The sequence below is a fragment of the Callithrix jacchus genome, chromosome 15, assembly GCF_049354715.1.
Source record: "Callithrix jacchus isolate 240 chromosome 15, calJac240_pri, whole genome shotgun sequence".
Taxonomy (NCBI): domain Eukaryota; kingdom Metazoa; phylum Chordata; class Mammalia; order Primates; family Cebidae; genus Callithrix; species Callithrix jacchus.
Genome location: NC_133516.1, coordinates 80746750 through 80769435, shown reverse-complemented (window position 1 = coordinate 80769435; position 22686 = coordinate 80746750). Strand labels below are relative to the sequence as shown.

At 40.5% G+C, this 22686-nt stretch overlaps 1 protein-coding gene across 2 annotated transcripts in view; it reads left to right on the top strand.

Moving 5' to 3' along the window:
• CASR (calcium sensing receptor) overlaps positions 1–22686 on the top strand; it is a 53136-nt gene that overhangs the window by 5814 nt on the left and 24636 nt on the right. Inside the window, exons 1-3 of one of the 2 annotated variants that reach the window (XM_035274045.3) lie at positions 9705–9759; positions 15966–16392; positions 19185–19491. In XM_035274045.3, the coding sequence (XP_035129936.1) occupies positions 16208–16392; positions 19185–19491 (492 nt within the window). In that variant the 5' untranslated portion in view covers positions 9705–9759; positions 15966–16207. Of the gene's footprint in view, positions 1–9704; positions 9760–15965; positions 16393–19184; positions 19492–22686 lie in introns of those variants that run through there. The other variant, XM_035274044.3, reaches the window with a different exon arrangement.

The following is a 22686-nucleotide window of genomic DNA, read 5'->3' as shown; positions in this document are numbered from 1 at the left end:
TATGTTGGCTAATCCAGCTTCCAAGTCAGGTTTATAGAAACATATGCGGGCTTCTTCGGGGTAAGTTTAGTTGAGACAGTCTTCCTCTGGAACAGCTTCAGATGTCATTAGCAACAGAGAATCTTCTCTTAGAGACAACTGAATGCAGCATGTTCCAGGATTTATTTTTTAAATGCTGGTTCCTGATTCTTCTGGGCAAAGCTGAAGCAGGCAGAGAGAAACTGCGAGTGCACTGAATCAGCACAGATTCAAGAATGCTTAAGAATATTCCAGTTCCCAAAGAAAGAGCCCCTGCAGAAGTCATGGAAAGGGCTCCCAGGAGAGTAGAGAAGGACCAGGGAGTGCTTAGATGTTTCCAAAAGTCACAGGTAAACAGGGTCCCAGACCTTCCCATCTGGGACTGAGGGATTGGTTGTGAAGAATATATTCTCATTTCACTAATCTGCACAGGGAGTTAGTAATGAAACACTTAAGGGTAAAGTAGAGCACCCAAGACTCTGCTCGGAAAGGTAGATGCAAATGTTAACCACATAGGTAAATCCCCTGCATGTGGCTGGGAAGAGATGGTGAGAAGTGGTCTATCTATGGTCAAGGGCCATTTTCTCTAGTTCACAGACTATAGTTTATGCATATTGATTGTAGATTCAGAAAATTACCGTAGCTTTACAGGAATGGCTTCTGAACTGTGCTTTCCTAGAATACTAGTTTTATAAGATGTTAGCAGTTATTTTGCAGGAGAAAGGTTTCAGGGAGACTGAAGAATGAATTGACATTGACAGGAAACTGTTTGTATCCATTCAAAATACATTTTTGTTTGGCTGTGTTATCCTTGGAGAAAAGTAATAGTGTCGAAAGAATCCTGGACAATATACCAAGGTCATGTCTCTACAGAAATTTTAAAAAAATAGCCTGAGGTGGTGGCATGTTCCTGTAGTCTGAGTTACTTAGGAGGCTGAGGCAAGAGGATCACGAGCTCAGGAGTTTGAGACTGCAGTGAACTATGATCATGGCACTGCACTCCTACCTGGGCAACACAGTAATAATAAATAATAAATAAATATTATTTATTTATTACTTATTACAAATAATACATTTAATTTAACTTAAACAATCATTCTTAGGAAACACATTTTTTACAGCCCAGAACAGAATATGACCCTGGGCAAATGCATATAAAAGATGGTCTAGTAATGGCTGTCAAACTTGTTAAAACACAGGTTGCTGGGTCCCACACCCAGAGTTTCTGATTCAGTAGGTTGGGATGGAAATTCATATTTCTAACAGCTCCCAAGTGATGGTGTTGGTGCTGGTCCAAGGACCACACTTTAAGACTCACTGCCCTGCATCTGGCCCCATGCCCAACACATAGGAGGCTCTTTTTTCAGTAACAAGAAGTTTCTGTCTGGGGTCTGGCAGTCCAGGACAAAAGGACTGCAATTCCTAAGCAAGCCCTAGTGCTCAGCTAGGCTTAACACTAGAGTCAGTGGACTAGGGAAGCATGTGACCTAGGGAGAGTCCAGCCAGGGTGGCTAAGAGAGTGCTTGTGCCACCCAGCTCCCAACCCCAGGTAACACAGCTTACAGCAACTAAAGTGACTCCTTTCTTCTGCTTGAAGAGTAGAGAGCAAAGAGTAAAGAAGGCTTTGTCTTGCATCTTGGATACCAGCTCAGCCACAGTAGGATAGGGCACCAGGCAGTCATAAGGCCTCCATACCAGGCCCTAGTTCCTCAACAACATTTCTAGACATGCCCTGGGCCAGAAGTGAACTCACTGCCTTGAAAGGAATGAGCTGGTCCTGGCAGAATTTATTGCATGCTGACTAAAGATCCCTTGGACCTTGAATAACCAACAGTGATGCCCAGGTGGTATGCCATGGGCTTTGGGTGAGACTCTGAGACAAGCTGGCTTCAGGTGTGACTTACTACTTCCCAGCTATGATGGCTATGACGAAAGATACCTTCTGCTTGAGAGAAGTAAAGGGGGTGTTTTCTTGCTGATAATTTAGGTACCAGTTCAGCCACAGGGCATGGAGCACCAGTGGGCTCTTGGGTCCCTGAGTTCAGGTGTAAGCTCCTAGACAACATTTATGGACCTGCCATGGGCTAGAGGGGAGCCCATTCATTGCCTTGAAGGGTGAGTCCCAGGCCTGGCAGCATTCACTGCAAGCGAACTGGGGTGCCCCTGGACTTTGAGTGAACATCTCCAATGGCCTAGCAGAACTGCCCCTGAGCCAGTGATGGTGACCACCAGGAGGGGCTGCTCTAACTGTGGAAAGGTGAAGGAACAGTGAGAAGGACTTTGTCTTGTGGTTTGAGGGCCAGCTTAGATGCAGTAGAATAGAATGCCAGGTAGATTTCTAAGGTCGTTGGCTCAAATCTTGGCTCCAACTGTGTCTCTGGACCTACTCAGGGCTTGGGGGAACTCACTGCCCTTAAGGAAAGAGCACAAGCCTGGTTGGCTTCCTCACCACTGACTGCAGAGCCCTAGGACATTGAGGTAGAACACAGCTGGTAGCTGGTAGTGGTTACAGGAGGCCTTGGGCAGGACCCAGTGTTGTGATGGCTTTAGGCCTAACCCAGCACAGTCCCCTGGTTGTGGCCACAGGGAAGTTTGTGTCACCACACCCTCAGCTGAAATCCTATTGTGACCAAGTGGGATTTATCCCACGAATGCAAGGATTGTTCAACATATGCAAATCAATCAATGTGATACATCATAACAACAGGACGAAGGACAAGAATCATATGATCATTTTCAACTGACACTGAAAAAGCAGTAAAGTTCAACATCACTTTATGATAAAAGCCTTCAAAAACCTGGGTATACATGGAACATAATTCAACATAATAAAAGCCAAATAAAACAAACCCACAGCTAGTATCATACTGATTGCTAAAAAAAAAAAAAAAAAAAAAAAACGTAGAAGCCCCTGTAATCCCACCACTTTGGGAAGCCGAGGCAGGTGGGTCACAAGGTCAGGAGTTCAAGACCAGCCTGGCCAACATAGTGAAACCCCGTCTCTGCTAAAAATACAAGAATTAGCCAGGTATGATGGTGCTCACCTGTATTCCCAGCTACTCAGGAGGCTGAGGCGGGAGAATTACTGAGGTTGCAGTGAGCTGAGATCACACCACTGTACTCCAGCCTGGGCAACAGTGAGACTTCATCTCAAACAAACAAACAAACAAACAAACTGGAAGCCTTTCCTATAAGATCTGGAAGAGGACAAGAATGCCCTCACTTTCACCACTGTTATTAACATAGTACTGGAGGTCCTAGCTAGAGCAATCAGACAAAAGAAAGAAAAGAAAGAAGAGAAAGAGAGAAAGAAAGAAAGAGGGAGGGAGGGAAGGAGAAAGAGAGAGATAGGGAGGGAGGGCATCCACATTGGAAAGGAAGAAGTCCAAATAGCTTTGTTTGCAGAAGATATGATTTTATGTTTGGAGAAACATAGACTCCACCAAAAAAGTGTTGAAACTGATAAACAAATTCAGTAAAGTTGCAGGATACAAAATCAACATATGAAAACCAGTGGCACTTCTATATGCTAACAGTGAAAAACCTAAAAAAAAAAATAGAAAAAGTAATCCCACTTAAAACAGTCACAAGTAAAATTAAATACCTAGGAATTAATCAAAGAAGTAAAAGATCTCTACAATGAAAACTATAAAACACTTATGAAAGAAATTGCAGAGGACACAAATAAAGGAAATATATTTCATGTTCATGGATTGGAAGAATCAATATTGTTAAAATGTCCATACTGCCCAAAGCAATCAAAGATTTAAGGCAACCCCTATAAAAATACCAATAACATTCTTCACAAAAATAGAAAAAACAATCCTAAAATTTATATGGAACCACAAAAGACCCAGAATAGCCAAAGCTATCCTAAGCAAAAAGGATAAACCGGAGGAATCACATTACCAACCTTCAAATTATGCTACAGAAGTATAGTAACCAAAACAGGGTGGTACTGGAATAGAAACAGACACATAGATTGATGGAACAGAATAGAGAACCCAGAAACAAATCCACACACCTACAGTGAACTCATTTTTGACAAAGGTGCCAAGAACATACATTGGAGAAAAGACAGTCTCTTCAATAAATGGTGCTGAGAAAACTGGATATCCAAACGCAGAAGAATGAAACTAGACCTCTGTCTCTCACCATATACAAAAATCAAATCAAAATGGATTACAGACTTAAATCTAAGACCTCAAATTATGAAGCTACTAAACAAAAACATTGGGGAAACTCTCCAGAACACTGGAGTGGGCAAAATTTATTGAGTAACACTCCAGAAACACAGGCAGCCAAATAAAAAACGAATAAATGGGATCATATCAAGTTAAAGGAAACAATCAACAAAGTGAAGAGACAACCCACAGAATGGGAGAAAATATTTGCAAACTACCCACCTGACAAGGGATTAATGACTAGAATATATAAGGAGCTCTAACAACTGTACAGGAAAAACATCTAATAATCTAATTAAAATGGGCAAAAATCTGAATAGACATTCCTCAAAAGGAGACACAGATGGCAAACAAGAATATGAAAAGGTGCTCATCATCACTGATCATCAAGGAAATGCAAATCAAAGCTGCAATGAGATATCATCTCACCCCAGTTAAAATGACTTTTATCCAAAAGAGAGGCAATAATGAATGCTGGCAAGGATGTGAAGAAAAGGGAACTCTCATACACTGTTAGTGGGAATTAAAATCACTAAAACCACTATGGAGAACAGTTTGGAGGTCTCTCGAAAAACTAAAAATAGAGCTATCATACAATCCAGTAATCCCACTGCTGGGTATATATGCCCAAAAGAAAGGAAATCAGCATTTCAAAGGGATATCTGCACTTCCATGTTTGTTGCAGCAGTGTTCATAATAGCCAAGATTTGGAAGCAACATAAGTGTCCATCAAAAAATGAATGGCTACAAAAAAATGTGTTACATAAATGCAATGGAGTACTATTCAACCATAAAAAAGAATGACATCCTGTCATTTGCAGCAACATGAATGGAACTGGAAGCCATTATGTTAAGTGAAATAAGCCAGGCACAGAAAGATGAACTTTGCATGTTCTAACTTATTTGTGAGAGCTAAAAATTAAAACAATTGAACTCATGAACGTAGAAAGTAGAAGGATGGGTACCAGAGGCTGGAGAGGGTAGTCGAGGAGTAGGGAGGAAGTAGGGGTAGATAATGGGTACAAAAAGTAGTTAGAAAGAATGAATAACACCTAGTATTTGATAGTACAACAGGATGACTATAGTCAATAATAATTTAATCATACATTTTAAAATAACAAAGAACATAATTGGATTGTTTGTAACACAAAAGATAAATGCTTGAGGGGATAGATACCCCATTTACCATTATGTAATTATTATGCATTACATGCCTGTATCAAAATATCTCAGGTATCCCATAAATTTATATACCTTCTATGTACCCACAGAAATTTTTAGAAGTTCATAGCAGCACTGTTCATTAAAACCCCAAAGCTTTCGTAAATAGGAGAATGGATAGGTAATGTGTGGTAGAATCGTAGGAAAATACTATTCAATAGTGAGAAAAAAAAAAACTACGGTTACATACAACAATATAGATGAATTTTACAAATATGCTGGACAAAAGAAGCCAGTTCTACTTATACGAAGTTCAAAAACAGGAAAACCCCATTTTTGATGGTAGAAGTCAGAATACTGGTCATCTTTGGGAAAGGTAATGACTCAAGGGAGGTGTGAGTGGGAGCTTTGGAGTTCTGACTCCCTTTCTTGATTCTGATGCTGGCTCCGTGAATGTTTACATTGTGGATATTCATTTATGACTCGTGCATATCTGATGTCTATTTTACTTCAATTCAAAATTTATTTTAAGAGTGAGAGAAAGATAAAGGAGATAAAGAGGCAAAAGTAAAAATAGATAAAACTAACAAAAAGGATAGAAGATAAGTATCAATAAGCATATTTTTCTAAATAAATTTCAAAGGATATTCAGTATGAATAAGTAGTAAAACTTAGTAAAATTTTCTTTGCAATGTTTTTCATGTTTAACGTTTATGTCCATTCATGTAGCCATTATTTTAATAACATTTTACAACACGTTTTCTGATTTAAAGTGTTGGAAATAGATGCTCAGTGCCGCAAAGAAAAGTCAGCACTGAGACAAAGGGTCTCTCGGCAACGCAATTTTTACTCTACTCCCGGTAGCCATTGTGCCACCAGAGTACAGAGAACAAAGGAAATACACACAAATTTATTCCTTATGCATTTGCGGTTGTCCTTACTGCTGTGTCCAATCTCTGTTGCCTGGCGCCAGACCTCACAATCTAAGCTAAAACCCAGTTGGCTAACAACTTAAAACTTCTCTAAACAGGTAAAAGCAATGGAGAGCTGGGACATGCCTGTGAGCACGTCCAGCACAGACATCTTGGTTAAAGTACAAGGACATAGAATGTACTGCCTGCCTGTAAGCAGGGCATGTCCAATAGCTACATAGGATAAGGCTTAACAAGGAGTTATTAGCACACTTACGATTTAACAAGAAAGGAAACTTTAAAAAGGAACTTTTCTACTTCCCACATAAAATAATATAGTTGTCTGTGGATACCCATGGAGGATTAATTCAGGATCCCCCCTCAGATACCAAATCTGTGGATGCTCAAGTCTCTTACATAAAATGGCATAGTATTTGCCTATAACGTATCCACATCCTCCCATATACTTTAAATTATCTCTAGATTACTTATAATATCTAATATAATGTGAATGCTGCATAAATAATTGTTATACTCTATTACCTAGGGATTAATGACAAGGATAAAAGTCTGTACATATTCAGTATGGATATAGCCATTCATTTTTTCCAAACATTTTCCTTCTGCAGTTGACTGAATCCATGGCTGCAGAACCCACCTGTACGAAGGACCAAGTGTACATGTTTCTTATTAAATTTCAAAAACAAAAAAATAAAACAGGGAAGAAACCAGAATTCCATCACTAAGATCTAATCATCCTTAACATTTTGGTGTGTATCCTACCAGTCTTTCTGTCTCATGATTTATGAAGTTTTTAAAAGGATGGGTAGGGAAGGAATCGAGGAGTGATCAGCATGTGGTTCAGGATAATGGCTTCTTTGGTAGGAAGAGGCACAAGAACAGGATGCAAGACAGGAACCCACCAGTAGTTTAGTTATGTTACTACATACTATGGATGTTTTCTCTTAGGTGGTAGGTTAATTATTAAAAGTAACTTGAGAAATAAAAGTGACTCAGGTCTAGACCAAGAATGAGGATGTATCATCAACCAAGGATTATGATTGATCCAATTTTGTGCACCTGTGATCCAATTAAAACTAAAAGAATTCTCATAATAAATAGATTCTGTGCTGCGGTTGAAAGTAAATGTAGTCCTCTGAAGACCTAAACTGACATTTTAAAGACAAACTGTTCACTGACAAATCAGTGGGAAAAAAATTACTTCCCTTTTCACTAAGAAGGCTGCTTTTTGATTACTAACCCTCACAGAGTTCTGCAATGAGTTGTGAATTCCAACTCCTGTTCACGATAAAATTGACCACAATGTTTCAAGCATTCACGTATCAGAAGGTTTCAGTGTAAACCAGGTAAACTTCCCAGGTCCCTTCTACCTCTAAAATTATGTATTTTTGATTAATGACCTGGTGTGTCTACCCACTCAATTAATAAAGCAAGAATGACTTTTCCAGCCCCACTTGCTGTTAAGTACACAGGGAGTTTCAACTAGGGACAGTTTTTATTGCTCACAGCAAAACTCCAGATTTATTAGTTTGTTTTTCTGTTTATAGCCCTATAGCTTTTAATAAAAATGAAAGGTTTAATGTGGTGAGGAAATCGGCGTAAAACGTGCAAGAATTTAAAATAATGTGCAGGTAATATTAGGACACTAACCTGCATGCTTTCAGTTTCTATTTTAGCTAAAGCTGAGCCACAAATTTGGCTCACAGCTTCCTAACACTCAAAACAAAGAGGGAAACAGGAGAAGAGAGATTTGTGATGCCTATAAAATAATTTGGGCTGAGTTTTCCAAAGAAAACCAGTATTTCTATGTGCTTAGAAAGATGTCCCCATGATATGCTAGAACAGGTTTCTACTGGCTCTTGAGAGCCAATGGATAAATATCCAGAATTTTTACAAATATGTTGTTAAACCATTGGTAGCTTGAAACTGAACATGGTAGGAATATTGAGCAAACACTACAAGTCAGGGCTTGCTTTTCCTCTAGAATCCAGTTTACCAGCACACTACGACATGTCCCCAGTGGTCCTCAGACAGAGACACTGGGTGAGGTCAGGAGAGTTGCAAGGGGTCGGAAAGGTTCAGTGTACAACTTCCTATATACAACAGAAACCCATCCCTTGGGAGCAGAAGAGAACAGAAACATATGCCTGAGATCAGAGAATGACTTCAAAGTTTACATCAGCATCACCCACCCCACCTGAGTCCTTCTTTCCAATACTACCCTTTGGAATTTCATACCTGGGATTACAAAAACTGCTATGCCCATTGAGGGGTAGACATATCTCCCCAAAGATACATCTAAAGAAATGGCAGAATTTCAGGTTGCGAATTTTATGCTTTTCACTCAGTCAGCACTTCCAAGCCCATGTTTCACAGCATCATAAAAAGTCTCCTTCAGGGAAGAAAAAATGTCTCATAGCAAAATAAGCAGTAATCTTTATTGCAGGACTTCTCAGAGCCTTTAAGAAGGCATATGTGCCTCTGTGGCAAAGTATGCATTAGTTGCAAAATTTGTTTTACCCCAAAACACTTCGTGGTGACACATCTTGGGACACCAGACTGAAAAACGCCACCCTGGGTAGTCAGGGTTCCTTATGATCCGGAAAGGCAATCCCAGGATGTTATTCCATGGAAATGTTTCTTTTATGTAGGACTTGAGGCTCTGGCATTTTTCTTTATAAAAACATGAGTTGCATATCTTCGCTTTTCGAACGAGCCATTTCATTAACGGTGCAGGTGCTCATGCATCCATCAGCAGAGCTGACTTAAGGCATGAAGGAAACAATTCAGGACAAGAATTTTCTTAACTTCCTGTGGGCTGTGTCCCCAGCAACTTACTCCATTCTATATGATGGACACAGAATTTGTTATGTTGTGGGCAGTACACACAAGTATGCATCCACTCAACCATCATCATGGAGCCCCTCCATGTTCCAGGCCACGGTTAGGACAGACCTGGCCCTGTTTTCGAGGAGCTCAGGATGCATTAACAAATGTCAGCTTCCTCTATTTAAAGCCTTGCTTTGCTTTTTCTAGGCTTCTGCCTCCCCATTTTGCTCTGCACTGTGCTGCTCTTCACCGCTATTGTTCATCCCTTTCCCTCACTTCCCTGATAGCTTTTTCCAATGACTCACAAGAACCCAGCTCAGCTGCTTTTCATTACGCTCCTGTCTTTGCATTTTTCCGACTCAATTAAGCCATTACCAGAGCTAAATGAGGCATGGACTCCCCAAAAGTCACACCTGTTGTCAGGGAGATGGAGGGCAAGACCGTGTGCAGCTGGCAGGCAGACAGCAGAAGCCGGGTTTGAGCTTGCGAGAGGCAGCCAAGGGTGACCGGGCAGTTTGTGTGTTTCCCCCAGCGCTGAAAGAGGGCCCTTATTTAAAAACAAGATGTGCCTTGCTTTGGTACAGAAGGAATGAAGTCTGATACGGAACTAGGAATGGCCGTATTGGTGATGGCAGGTAAGAGGTCCATAATTCTTTGGCAAATGTGCGCCAGCTGTGCATAGAAACTCATATTGTGGATGTGTCTTCAGCAAGAGGTAAAGGAAGCTGTGGCCACAGCCAGGTACATGAGTTAGTGATTATTGATTGAACTTTTTTAGGTTTATTTTTCCTGTTCACCCTCAATAAAACATACACATTTCACCTTTCTGCAATAGTGGCTTCAAACCTTACTGTTAGTACTTTATGATAATTGTGACAAAAGAGGGCAAAGATTGTAGCAGAATAAACCAGAGACGTAGCAGTTTACTCACCTTAGGAAGATAAATTATCTCCACTGGAAATCAAACTTGGTCTTATAGCTATCTTTTTTCTAGGCAACTTAGAATTTTTTTCTGCAATCTAGGAATTCAGAAATAGTAGCTTTTGAGCTTGCTGTGCCTTTAACTGAGTGATTTTATGTTCAGAAGGTCTGTGCCTGGGTTTTCTCTATTTGAAACGCAAGCAAAATTATTCTGCTCTAGAGATTCACAATTTCCAGAAATGTTGAGGCGAAGAGGTGAGAGTAGGGGCGGTTTTTACTTGGAAGAAAATTGAAATGTGGCAGTGTTCACTCCTAACTTTGTTTTGATATCCTCTGTTAACTTGTCTTGACTCCGGAACTTGGATTAGCCATGTACCTACTCTTTGGACAACGAGTTCAACAGACATTTTCCAGGTTCCTTGTTTGATGCTGAGGAAGCAGCTGTGATCATGATGAAGCCTTTGCCTGTAGGAACCATCAGTCTCGTGAGGTGACCTCTTCCCTGTCCTGTCCAGGAATTGCCCAACCAGTCTCTGGCCTTTACTGGTCACACTTCATACATTAATTCAACAAATATTTGTGAATCATTTGTACCAGGTGCTGTGCCAGTTAGTAGTCAACAATGGTGAAGAAAAGAGACAGTCCCTGCCCTCATGAAGTTTCTGGTCCCCACCTTGACTTAATTCTCTTTCCCAGCAATCATCATACAGAGAACATCACTCTTCGCCCTGTGCTCCCTCAATACTTAATCCATGCCCCTTTGTAGCATTTAGATCACCATCCTTATAATACATCCTTCTGTTTCTTTTTAAACCATGAGCACTTTGAAGGCAAGAATTTCAACTTTCTTTCCCTGGTGTCTTGCACTCCCTGGTATCTAGCACAGAGAGAGCTCAATAAGTGTTTTTTGAATGAGTAAATCACTGCATGAATTTATAACTCCATGAACTCATGGAACCCACTGACTGGTCTGCCCTCACGTCCGATCCTTGGCTGAAAAACCCAATAAGCCATTATCTGTCCCTACTGAAACACTCCTCCTGATGTCAAGAACTTTCTAAACATAAAAGCAGCTGGTGCACGGGCCATTTCTTTTTCCAAGATGTATCTACCATGGAGAGAAAGAACAAATATTAGCTTCAGCTTTGTTTGTAATACTCATTTGCAGGAGGGCAAACATGATTATATGTGATTTAAATGGAATAAATGTATAGTAAGGAGAACAAATGAGTTTATTTGGTGATTCTTAGCTAGATAGTGTTGGAGATAACTACAGTAAGAAAAAAATATATATCATAACAATGGTTTAAACCAGCAAGAAGCTTTTTTTCTCTGTCATGCAAAAGATCAATATTAAGGTTCTGCTCTATGAACTGCTTAGCTCATTCCCTAGGATGTAGCTCCTTGTTCAAGATGGTCTCCAGCTGTCATATCCACCTCCATGGAGCAGAACAGAGGAAGCAGAGAGAAGGGATGAGGGGCAAACAAGAATCAAGTACAAAGAAAAGAAAACTTTTGCAACACAGAGGGTGGGAGGTGATGGGAGCCTGGACAAAGGCACTGGTCACAGGAGTGTGTAGGAGAAGCCAAAGTGGAAAGCAATGACAGAATCACAGGACCGGGGACTGGATGTTGGAGAACAGGGAGATGGAGGATCTTAGCTTTGAAAGCAAATTCGACCCTGGCAAGTGAACTCAGAAGGGTGGTTTGAAGAATACATTAGACTGAGAGAGTTAACTGCTGCAAATTGACCCCAAATATTTCTATTCCTTCTTGCCATTAATTTTCTGTTGAATTAACTAATTAAGTTAATAAAGTTCTCCAAGTAGTTAATATTTCACAGGAAAAATTTAACAGGTCTCAGTGACTAACCCTAGCCAGTTATAATGTTCCCTCTCCTACCTAATTCAGTCCACGGGACTCCTTAAAATTCTGAATTCTTAAGGCATTCTTAAGTCAAGTGCCAGAGCTGCTCACTCAAGTAAGCTGAATATACAAAGAATCCATTTCCCCATCTAGAAATTGGAGTTGGTATTACCCTCATTACAAAATGATTGTGAAGTATAAAATACATAGAATCTTTAAGAGACCTAGCACAATGCCTGGATCAATAAATGCTAGTTTCTATCTCTTTCCAAAGTACTTTCTTTTTAAATGCTTTCATTTCACAAACATTTATTCAGCATTTACTATTTCAGACACTGTACTAAGTAAGTGCTGGAGGGCAAAGTTGAATTCAGAAAAAAAAAGTTACAATTTTTTTTCACTTCTGAGTTAAGGTAGCTTCTGATCATTTAGACCAGTGTGCCTACCCACTGGACTGGGAGCTCCTGAGGATATAAACATGTGTTGTCACCTTTATATTCCCAGCACATGTACTTATTATATGTATGAGTGAACATATGACCAGATCCAAGGAATGAAGCCAAAAATCTAAAAGCAGGACTAGGGTCAGAAAAGTGGGATGGCCATGGATGTTCAGACATTACAGGAGGCAATTCCATGAAAGTTGAGTGTCTGCTGGGGTGTTCCTTCCATCTGAGGCCCATCACACTCTGCTAGGAATGGTATTAGAGGAAAAGGTGGAATTCCTAAGGAGCAAGAGGCACCATATGACAACCATTAAGAGTTTGGGCTCTGGGGCCAGGCACAGTGGCTCACGCCTGTAATCCCAGCAATTTAGGAGGCCATGGCAGGTGGATCACGAGGTCAGGAGTTCGAGACCAGCCTGGACAATATGGTGAAACCCAGTCTCTACTAAAAATACAAACATTAGCTAAGCGTGGTGGCATGTACCTGTCTGTAGTCCCAGCTACTTGGGAGGCGGAGGCAGAATTGCTTGAACCTGGGAGGCAGAGTTTGCAGTGAGCTGAGATTGTGCCACTGCACTCCAGCCTGGTAACAGAGCAAGACTCCGTCTAAAACAAACAAGAAAAAAAAGAGAGAGATTGGCTCTAGAATCAGATATTTATGAACATAACTATAATAAAGTGTGATGAACCTTCCAAGAGGGAAGCTCCAAGATCTAAGACATAAGAGACTACGTTCTTACAGGTAGACCTCCCTCACCTAAAGGTTCAGCGAAGTCCTCCTTCAAAAGCCTTGCAGATTGCTCACTGCACAACTGAGGGGTTAATGTGGGCTAAAGTCCAACCTGTCTTCCACTGAAGATGTGCACTTTGACTCAAGCTGTGTGTGCCCCAGAAGGAGCTCTTTTCCTCATTTGCCCAAAGGCCCACAGTTCACTCAGTCACGCCCAGAATTATAAACATCTGGAAACTGAAAGTTTAATAGGCCTAGTTTAGGCCAGAGGGACCAAGGAGGGGAACAGCACGTGTGACATCTGACCATTTTAAAAGCCTGATGTACTTGGAGAACTGAAGTTCGGCAAGGCTGGAGTGTGACATTCAGAAAGAAGTCTAACAACAGTGGAAGGGTATTCATTAAAGCCAGCATTTTCTGTGAGTTTACTAGTTACATTGTGCTAATGACTCTTCATGCATTTTTTGTCTGGATCACAGACATTAAGTGACTTGCCCAGAGTCATATTAGAAAGTAGAGGACTATGATTCAAAGCCAAGTTTAACTCCAGAGCCTGTATTCCAAACCACTTGTCCTGTGGCATCCAAAGATCTGCAAATTGCAAAAGAGCAAAAGTGGAGATGGGAATGCCACTTAAGAAATAGTTGCAGAAATCCAGGTTAAAAATGATGGTAGGGCCAGGCATGGTGGCTCATACCTGCAACCCTAGCACTTTGGGAGGCCAAGGTGGGAGGATTACTTGAGCCCAGGAGTCCAAGGCCAGCTGTGGACAACAGAGTGAGACCCTATCTCTACAAAAAAATTTAAAAATTAGCCAGGTGTGGTAACATGTGCTTGTAGTCCCAGCCACTCAAGACGCATAGGTGAGAGGACTGCTTGAATCTGGAAGGTTGAGGCTACAGTGAGCTGTGATGGCGCCACTGCATTCCAGCTTGGGCAACAGAGCCAGATTCTGTCTCGAAAGAAAGCCAGATTCCTTCCTTCCTTCCTTCCTTCCTTCCTTCCTTCCTTCCTTCCTTCCTTCCTTCCTTCCTTCCTTCCCTCCCTCCCTCCCTCAAAAGGAAGGAAGGAAGGAAGGAAGGAAGGAAGGAAGGAAGGAAGGAAGGAAGGAAACAGGGAGAAAGAAAGAAAAAAGAAAGAAAAAGTAAGAACGAAAGAGAAAGAAGAAAATAAGTGATGGTGGACTGAAAATAGTCTTGGAAATGGTGAGGAGTAAATGGATTCCAGAGAGATTTAGGAAGTAGAATCTATAGGGCTTGGGGGTTTTTAAAATATGAAGGACAATGATGAGAATAGAAAGGAGGCAAAGATGGCTCCTATTTGTGTCTCTGTGGATGGCATGTGATCTTCTGAGATAGAAAACAGTGAAAGAGAACAAGTTCGGTAAAGGTGAGTTTAGGGCCTGTTACATTCAAAGCACCTGTGGAACATCCAGGTGGCCATGTCCAGTTGACAGTCCAGTGCTTGGCCATGAACTTCAAGATAGGCTGGATATTTAGCCCCATCAAACTGTAATTGGTAATTGACTCACAGGGTGGGTGAGATAGGGTGGAGAGTGAAAGAGCAGTTCCTACTCTACTAAGGGTATAGCAGGAGGGCTTTCTCCTATATCCAGCTGTTGATCTTTATAAAACACAATCTAATTCATTATTTCTCTGAATCCTCTACAAGAACTTTCTTAAAAGGCTTATAGAGTGTCATATTACAAATCGGAACCAGAGACCTGCACAAAAAAAGGGGGCCTATCATAAAAAAATAAGAGGCTGGACATGGTGGCTCATGCCTATAATCCCAGCACTTTGGGAAGCCAAGGCAGGTGAATCACCTGAGGTCAGGAGTTCAGACCAGCCTAATATGGAGAAACCCCATCTCTACTAAAAGTACAAAATTAACCAGGTGTGGTGGCACATGCCTGTAATCCCAGCTACTCAGGAGGCTGAGGCAGGAGAATTGCTTGAATCCGGAAGGTGGAGGTTGTGGTGAGCCGAGATCGCACCACTGCACTCCAGCCTGGGCAACAAAAGCAAAACTCCATCTCAAAAAATAATAATAATAAAATAATAGTATAAAAACATTAAAGTACAATAAATTTAAAATAAAAAAATAAAGAATAAGTGGTCTTTTTCAACATTTTTGTGTGGTTCCAAGTCAGATTTAAGCTTACATATGACTCATTCTATATTTTATTTCTTTTTTTCTGAGACAGAGTTTCACTCTTGTTATCCAGGCTGGAGTGCAATGGCATGATCTAGGCTCACTGCAGCCTCCACTTCCCAGGTTCAAGTGATTCTCCAGCCTCAGCCTCCCAAGTAGCTGGGATTACAGGTGTGCACCACCACGCCCAGCTAATGTTGAATTTTTCAAAGTAGAGACAGGGTTTCACAATGTTGCTAAGGCTGGTCTTGAACTCCTGTCCTCAGGTGATCCACCTGCCTCAGCTTCCCAAAGTGCTGGGATTACAGACATGAGTTACTGCACTCGGCCTCGTTCTATATTTTCTGTAAGAACTTACATGCTGAATAAAATATTGGTAGTATTATTATAATAAAAGGAGCTGCGGCTACTAATAGGCCAACTTTATTCCTCATTCACACAGGAGAATGAATGAATTAAAATCCAGCATCAGCACCAGCAGAGGTCTTAGGTTATCAACGGCCTCTTTAAAATTCGACCTCTCATAACCTAACACAGTTCTTCCCCAATATGGGCAATTGACATTTCCTGTATTTTACATGAGTGCTATAAAAATGCGACTCCAAGCCAGGCCTTTTCAATATGCCACCTCTAAATGGAAATTCTGAGCCACCTCAGTCCCAGTAGTCATAACAAGATGGGATTTAGGTTTTGCTGCATCCATTTTGTCTTTCTTTTCTTTTAGAAGGCATCACAGGAGGTCTCTACATGATGTGGCTTCCAAAGACTCAAGGACCACCCACCTTACAAGTCTGCAATGAAGAAGGCAGAAATGGAGATTCGAACACCACGTCTTCTATTCTTCCATTAATCACTCTGTAGACATGTGTCCCCACTGAAGAGAGTGAACTGCTCCAAGGGGGAAAGTTCTGGGAGCCTCCAAACTCCTAGCTGTCTTGTCCCTCACCCTGGAGAGACGGTGGAACCATGGCATTTTATAGCTGCTGCTGGGTCCTCTTGGCACTCACCTGGCACACCTCTGCCTACGGACCTGACCAGCGAGCCCAAAAGAAAGGGGACATTATCCTTGGGGGGCTCTTTCCTATTCATTTTGGAGTAGCAGCCAAAGATCAAGATCTCAAATCAAGGCCGGAGTCTGTGGAATGTATCAGGTGAGAAGAGGGGCCTAATCCAGTCTCTTCTCTTCTGAGTGGCTGGAGAAAAGCTACACCAAACGCAATATAATTTTTTCAAACTTCGTTCTCTCTTGTCAAAAATAGTGATTAATTGGTAATCATGCTGGAGCTTATTGCCCCCCATAATTTGCCTTTTTTTTCCCTGAAGACTTCTTTTTAAATAAAATGTCAACGATATTGAGTAGAAAATCCACGCATGACCTGTTAAAGCACCTAGCGATCATTTGGTGACCAAGTTATTATTGTTCACCTGGCAGCAGTGTTGCTTAATGGAGGACTAAGTACCTAGAAGGGAATGTATTGTAGGTCTTGCAAACCTGAGTACTAAAATCCCCCATTGATCTTACATACTTCAATGAGTGGTAATATCTGAGTGCTGGCTGCCTCACTCTTTTTCTCTTTCTTTCTTCTTTCTTTCTTCTTTCTTTCTTTTTCTTTCTTTCTCTCTCTCTTTCTTTCTTTCTTTCTTTCTTTCTTTCTTTCTTTCTTTCTTTCTTTCTTTCTTTCTTTCTTTCTCTCTCTCTCTCTCTCTCTCTCTTTCTTTCTTTTTTTAAAAGGCATTCAAGTTGAAAGAAACCACCACAGTCAGCATGACCCAGGCATCTTCAAAATGTAAAATATAGTCCATTGCATTTTGGAACTACCGCCATTAGAAAGTCTTTTGCATAGAAACGTTATCCCCCATCGCCACTCTCCCCACCCCTCATCCCACCCCGCTAAGACAGAATGCACCTAACTCTCTGAATAGATTCTCTCTGCAGCCACTTGAAGAGAGCTATTATATCTCATCAAATATTTTCTTCTCCAAGCCACATAGTCTGTTTTCTCATCCCATGATATGCTTTCCAGACCCTTCATCATCCTGGTTGTCTTCATCTGATGCCCCCTAATTTATTGTGACCCTTTTAGAATATAGTCTCCAGGGTGAGGAACATGTCTTTCAAATAGGATCTGACTTCTGCAGAATACAATGGGACTGTATACCACCTCCCCTAATCTACACTGGAGATTATGACTGCACTCCAAATCTTGACCCATCTTCCAGAGGGACTTGTAACTTCCAGAAGGGATCCAGCACTTTTTCTTGCTCTTCCCAATACCTGGAAAATGAAAATGAAAACTAGGATGGTTCCCACAAAACTGGATTTCTGTTCATGTTCTAATGAGAGCTAGTAAATTAGATAACATTTTCACACTTTTCTTATGAATGCAGAAAAACTAAGTGCAGAATTGCACTGATGCTGATGGTACCCTTCACATAACCTGTGTGGACAAATGCTCTGTTGTACCCTGCTGCACAGAGCTGTGCATGTGCTATGTATATACAGACCTAAGATCAAGCAAAAGGCTTGCCCAAAAATAATATATTTTTGAAATTATGTCAAAGATAAAATTAGATTAACAGCATAGATGTTTAATGTAAAAAAAACTGTAATATCTCATAATAACTTTGTAGGTTTAAAACAAATAAATGAAGGAAACATAAAGAAAATTGTAAACAGAAAATGTCACATTTAAAGTTAGACCAAGAGCTTAGAGGACCTAATTATACAATGGAGTGTAAAAGATCATATGTCTCACCTCCTGTCACTGTCACTGAGTTCAAGTAGTGAAACTCACAATATAAAGAAAAAATCTGCAGAGTTGTTTTTTCCTCTGGTCACAAATACACCGATTCAGCACGTTTACTGAGCCCTCACTCTGAGCAAAGTGCTGGGGAAGTGAAAACTATGTCACTGACCCTGTTTCTCTTGCTAACTTGTTAAAATGTTCTTCTTTGAAAAGCAATCCATGTTCATTTTTTTAGATATAAAGTATAAATAAACCAAAAGCACATAATTTTAAAACTCAACATTCCACCACCCAGAAATGACCACAGTTGTACACCCCAGAATAACTACTGTCTATGTACAGCCTTCACATGTTTGTTATTTGTTTACAAAAATGAGATTATTCATGTCTGTTTCCCCTTGACCTTCAGGAATGTCATGGTCTAAACCTATGACTCTGCAATCTGATCTGAGGTTATTTTTAGGAACCCACATATTAATATCCTGATCTATTTATATTTCCCCTGGTCCTTTTCTTGTATGTCTACATATTGCTTTTATTTAAGCACTTCACATCAGCTACTTCAAATTCATTGCTGGAGAAGACAGATACCAATTATCCAATGAATTGCAAACAGCAATCTTTTATTTTTATTGTTATCATTATTGCCCCCTGTCTCTGTGTGAGGCACCTGATGAAGACTTTGCATAATTATCTCATGTCATCATCTGCACAGCCACCCTATGAGGCAAGTGTCAGCTCCCTTGATTTTTTATGTATTTATTTATTTATTTTGAAATGGAGTCTCACTCTATCACCCAGGCTGGAGTGCAGTGGTGGAATCTGAGCTCACTGCAACCTCCATCTCCCAGATTCAAGCAATTCTCCTGCCTCGGCCTCCTGTGTGGCTGGAATTACAGGCGCCTGACACCACATCTGGCTAAATTTTGTATTTTTAGTAGAGACGGGGCTTCGCCATGTTGGCCAGGCTGGTCTCCAACTCTTGACCTCAAGTGATCCACCCGCCTCGGCCTCCCAGAGTGCTGGGATTATAGGCGTGAGGCCACCAGGCCCGTCCTTGTCATCCCTGTTTTAACAGAGAGGGCTCTGTACAGAGCATGCCATGAAGCCAGAGAGTAGTAATAGTTCGATAGTCTTTACTCTAAAGTTGTTGACTAGAAAGCTTCCCATTTTCTTCCACTTCTTCTTTCTTCCAGGTATAATTTCCGCGGGTTTCGCTGGTTGCAGGCTATGATATTTGCCATAGAGGAGATAAACAGCAGCCCAGCCCTTCTTCCCAACTTGACGCTGGGATACAGGATATTTGACACTTGCAACACCGTTTCCAAGGCCTTGGAAGCCACCCTGAGTTTTGTTGCTCAAAACAAAATCGATTCTTTGAACCTTGATGAGTTCTGCAACTGCTCAGAGCACATTCCCTCTACCATCGCTGTGGTGGGAGCAACTGGCTCAGGCGTCTCCACGGCAGTGGCGAATCTGCTGGGGCTCTTCTACATTCCCCAGGTACTCGCGTCTTCTCAGATGGGGCCCTGGGAGCAGGATCAGAAGAAGCAGGCTTGGGAGTGCCATGCCCAATGTCCATGCGGTTCGCTATTTTCCTATCTCTGAAATAAAAGACCTATGATGTAGTTGGTGTGCTGTATCATGAGCATTTGGGATTTCTGAAACTCCAGCGTTCACCAGGTCAACGATACCTTCATTACTCTTCCAAAATTCTTTTAAACGTACCTTGCATAAAACTGTCTTTTTAAAAAAAGAGGCATTCAATTATTTCTTTCCCATTTATTCCTTTAGTAAATGCGTTTTTTCCTTCTGCTTTTATTAAAGGGAATGAGAGGATGTGAGGTACATCCCACCTCGCAAATCAAAAATATCTGTCCCTAATTCCATTTCCTTAAAAGTCTCTGCTTCTCTACTGTCTAGTTGAAACTTTAGCTCAGAGTGAAGCAGAGCATATTTTCTCACAAAACAGGATCTTAATCATTGTGTTGCACATTCCAGAAATGGAGAAAATTCTATTTCATTCAACAAATATTTATTGTGTATCTATGTATAAGCAGTCTCCACTTGGCAGGAACTCAGCCTAGGTGGAGAGATGGTTGCATTTTCATATACTAACAGTTTACTGAAGCGAGTGCTTTAATAAACATTCGGTGGTACATTTTTTCAGCAAAAAAAGATAAATGTGAAATGCCATTTTATAACCTTTTTCCCCTTAACACCATAGAGCAAATAATTTTTCAGTTTAATATTTATAAATCTATGATATCATTTTGCAATAGTGAAAAATTGGAAACAACCTAAATGTCTGTGGGTGGGAGAATCAGCTCAATTGTGATACATCCTTATATCAAGCTTGAAATTAAATTATAAATTACACCTTAAATTTATTTCTTTCAATGTTTAATATTTAAAATTCATGAGAATACCTTTGATAAATTCACATTTCTTTGTCGGGAGGCTCCATTTTTTTGGTGATTGCCATTATCTCTTTACATACGTGAGGCAAGAGATAGTCTTATCACCATTTATGGACTCCTTACTTCAGAGAATTAAAGGTGTTTCCCATGGGGAATCCCTGGCTTTGTAACTTTTGTGCCAAAGTGATATGACAAAGCCTGTATCAGTAAATGTGCTGCATGTGTTTAAATTTAGCATATTGTGCAGTATTATTTTAGATACATAGTTAAAGTAAGTTATGGTTACCCCATGGCCAACAGGCTAAGATGTCAAGTAAAGAAAGAACATGAAGGGAGCAGGGTGTTAATTCTTTGTGGTTTGGATGAAAGATAAGGTTAAGTTGAATTTATAAAAGTGCTTTGATTATCAATCAAACCAATATAAGTCTATCCACAGTAGGGGTTATCTGCCATAGCTACCTATTGGAATCACTTGGGGAGTTTAAAAAATACTGATGCCTAAGTCCCACTCCCCAAAGATCATGGTTTAATTGAGCTGAGACGCAGCCTGGATGTCAGGAGGTTTTAAAGCTCTGGAGGTGAGTCTAATGTGCAGCAGGGCTGGGAACCACTGCCCTGCCAGGTGGGGTCAGGACCCAGGAGTATTTCTCATGCCAGCCACGCCACCAAGTGGATGGAACAAGCAGACCAGCTAGAACAAATTGCGGTTGGAACAGTTTTCTGAATCATTAGTGAAATTCTCCCCTCTTATAATAAAAAAAGTTTCTAAGTGACACAAAATTGTGTTTACTCCACTTTAGAGTTGCTTTTTAAAAACTTGGTAAAATTATAAATATATTCCTTAAGAGAACATATCCATGAGGAATATTATTGTTTTTTTATTTTTATTCCTTTAAAGCCTTTTTGGCCTATTTTTGAAAAGAAAATCAAGAAGCAAGCAATAATAGATGTATTTTTTTAAATGGTAGGTTTTGTATTTGCAAAAATCTGATTCAGAGGCCTATTATTCTGGTCTGCTAACCAACTTCTCAAAAAACAGTAACATCTAAGCAAATTACTTAATTAAACCACCTGCCTCATGAAGTTCTGTGATATTTCAAGAAGAGCTTGTTCTGATGAAGGAAAAAATAATACATTTTATACTATACCTTCTAAAATAAAAGCACTTGCCAGAAATAAATTACACTTGTTTTTTAGCAAAGTTGGCCTAATTTTTTCACAGACCAATGACTTTTATGTTTCTAATGTAGAAACTATTCATCAGTAAGAAGAAATACATTGGAAATTTTTATTTAAAAATATTGGACATAGAAAAGTGTTTCAATTGGTGAGAAATATTAAAAACACATTCTCCCAAATTCCTTCGACTTGTTTTCTTAAGAAGTTTAAAATCTCTCAGGAAAAACTAGAGAACACAAGATATGAAGCTACTACTTCATTTTCTAGAAAAAAATTTATTTGTGTAAAAATGTTTTGTCCTTCAGAAGAAATGATCCCATAACTTGGAACTTCCTAAGTGGTGAGCCATGATGACACAGAGTGCTGAAATGAGCTGAAGCTAGTCTCATTTGGATCCTCTCAAGATATGGATCCCCTCAAGCTTTGGGGTGGTCTGATGGGGCCTGGGTGGTCAGAGCACTCCCACCAGGGTTGATCAACTTCTTCCATTTGCTCCATGTGTTGCCATAATGTGAAAAGAAGTGGGAAAGCTCTGCACTAATGAATGCTTTACGTGGTATTTGGCTACTTCTTTAAGCAACAATCTCTTAACATCAAGGGCAAGACTTTCTTCCCTTGGTAGTCCATACTCTTGCTCAGATGGATAAGTGGCTATGTCTTAGAGAGTGGAAACGTGTCAAGACAGCTTCTCCAGGGCTCCTGTTCAGCCTCTATAAGATTTTCGAGACCCACAACAAAAGCCTGTCAAGCAGGCTCAGTCATCACTTGTAACTGAAGAAAGGAGAGGGCTCTGGATGGTGCTTCCCAATAGAAGGTTCTTTACCTTCAAAAGTGGGTCTGGCCAAAAAATCAATCCAACAATAGTGGGATGGAGAGGAAAGGAAGTTTTTCTGATATTTAATGACATACATCACTGTTATTGTGGTGCAGAGGGGTTGAGTCTAACAGTCTAATGGAGTCTAAAAAACAGTTTCAAAAATGACTGCAATTAAGGTTACTTTTTTCTAAAGTACTGGGGTGTGGGGAGGAGAGGGAAAAGGGGGAATAATCAGAGGATGGCAAGAGAGAAATTAGGCAGAAGAAGAAAAGGGAATTCCCT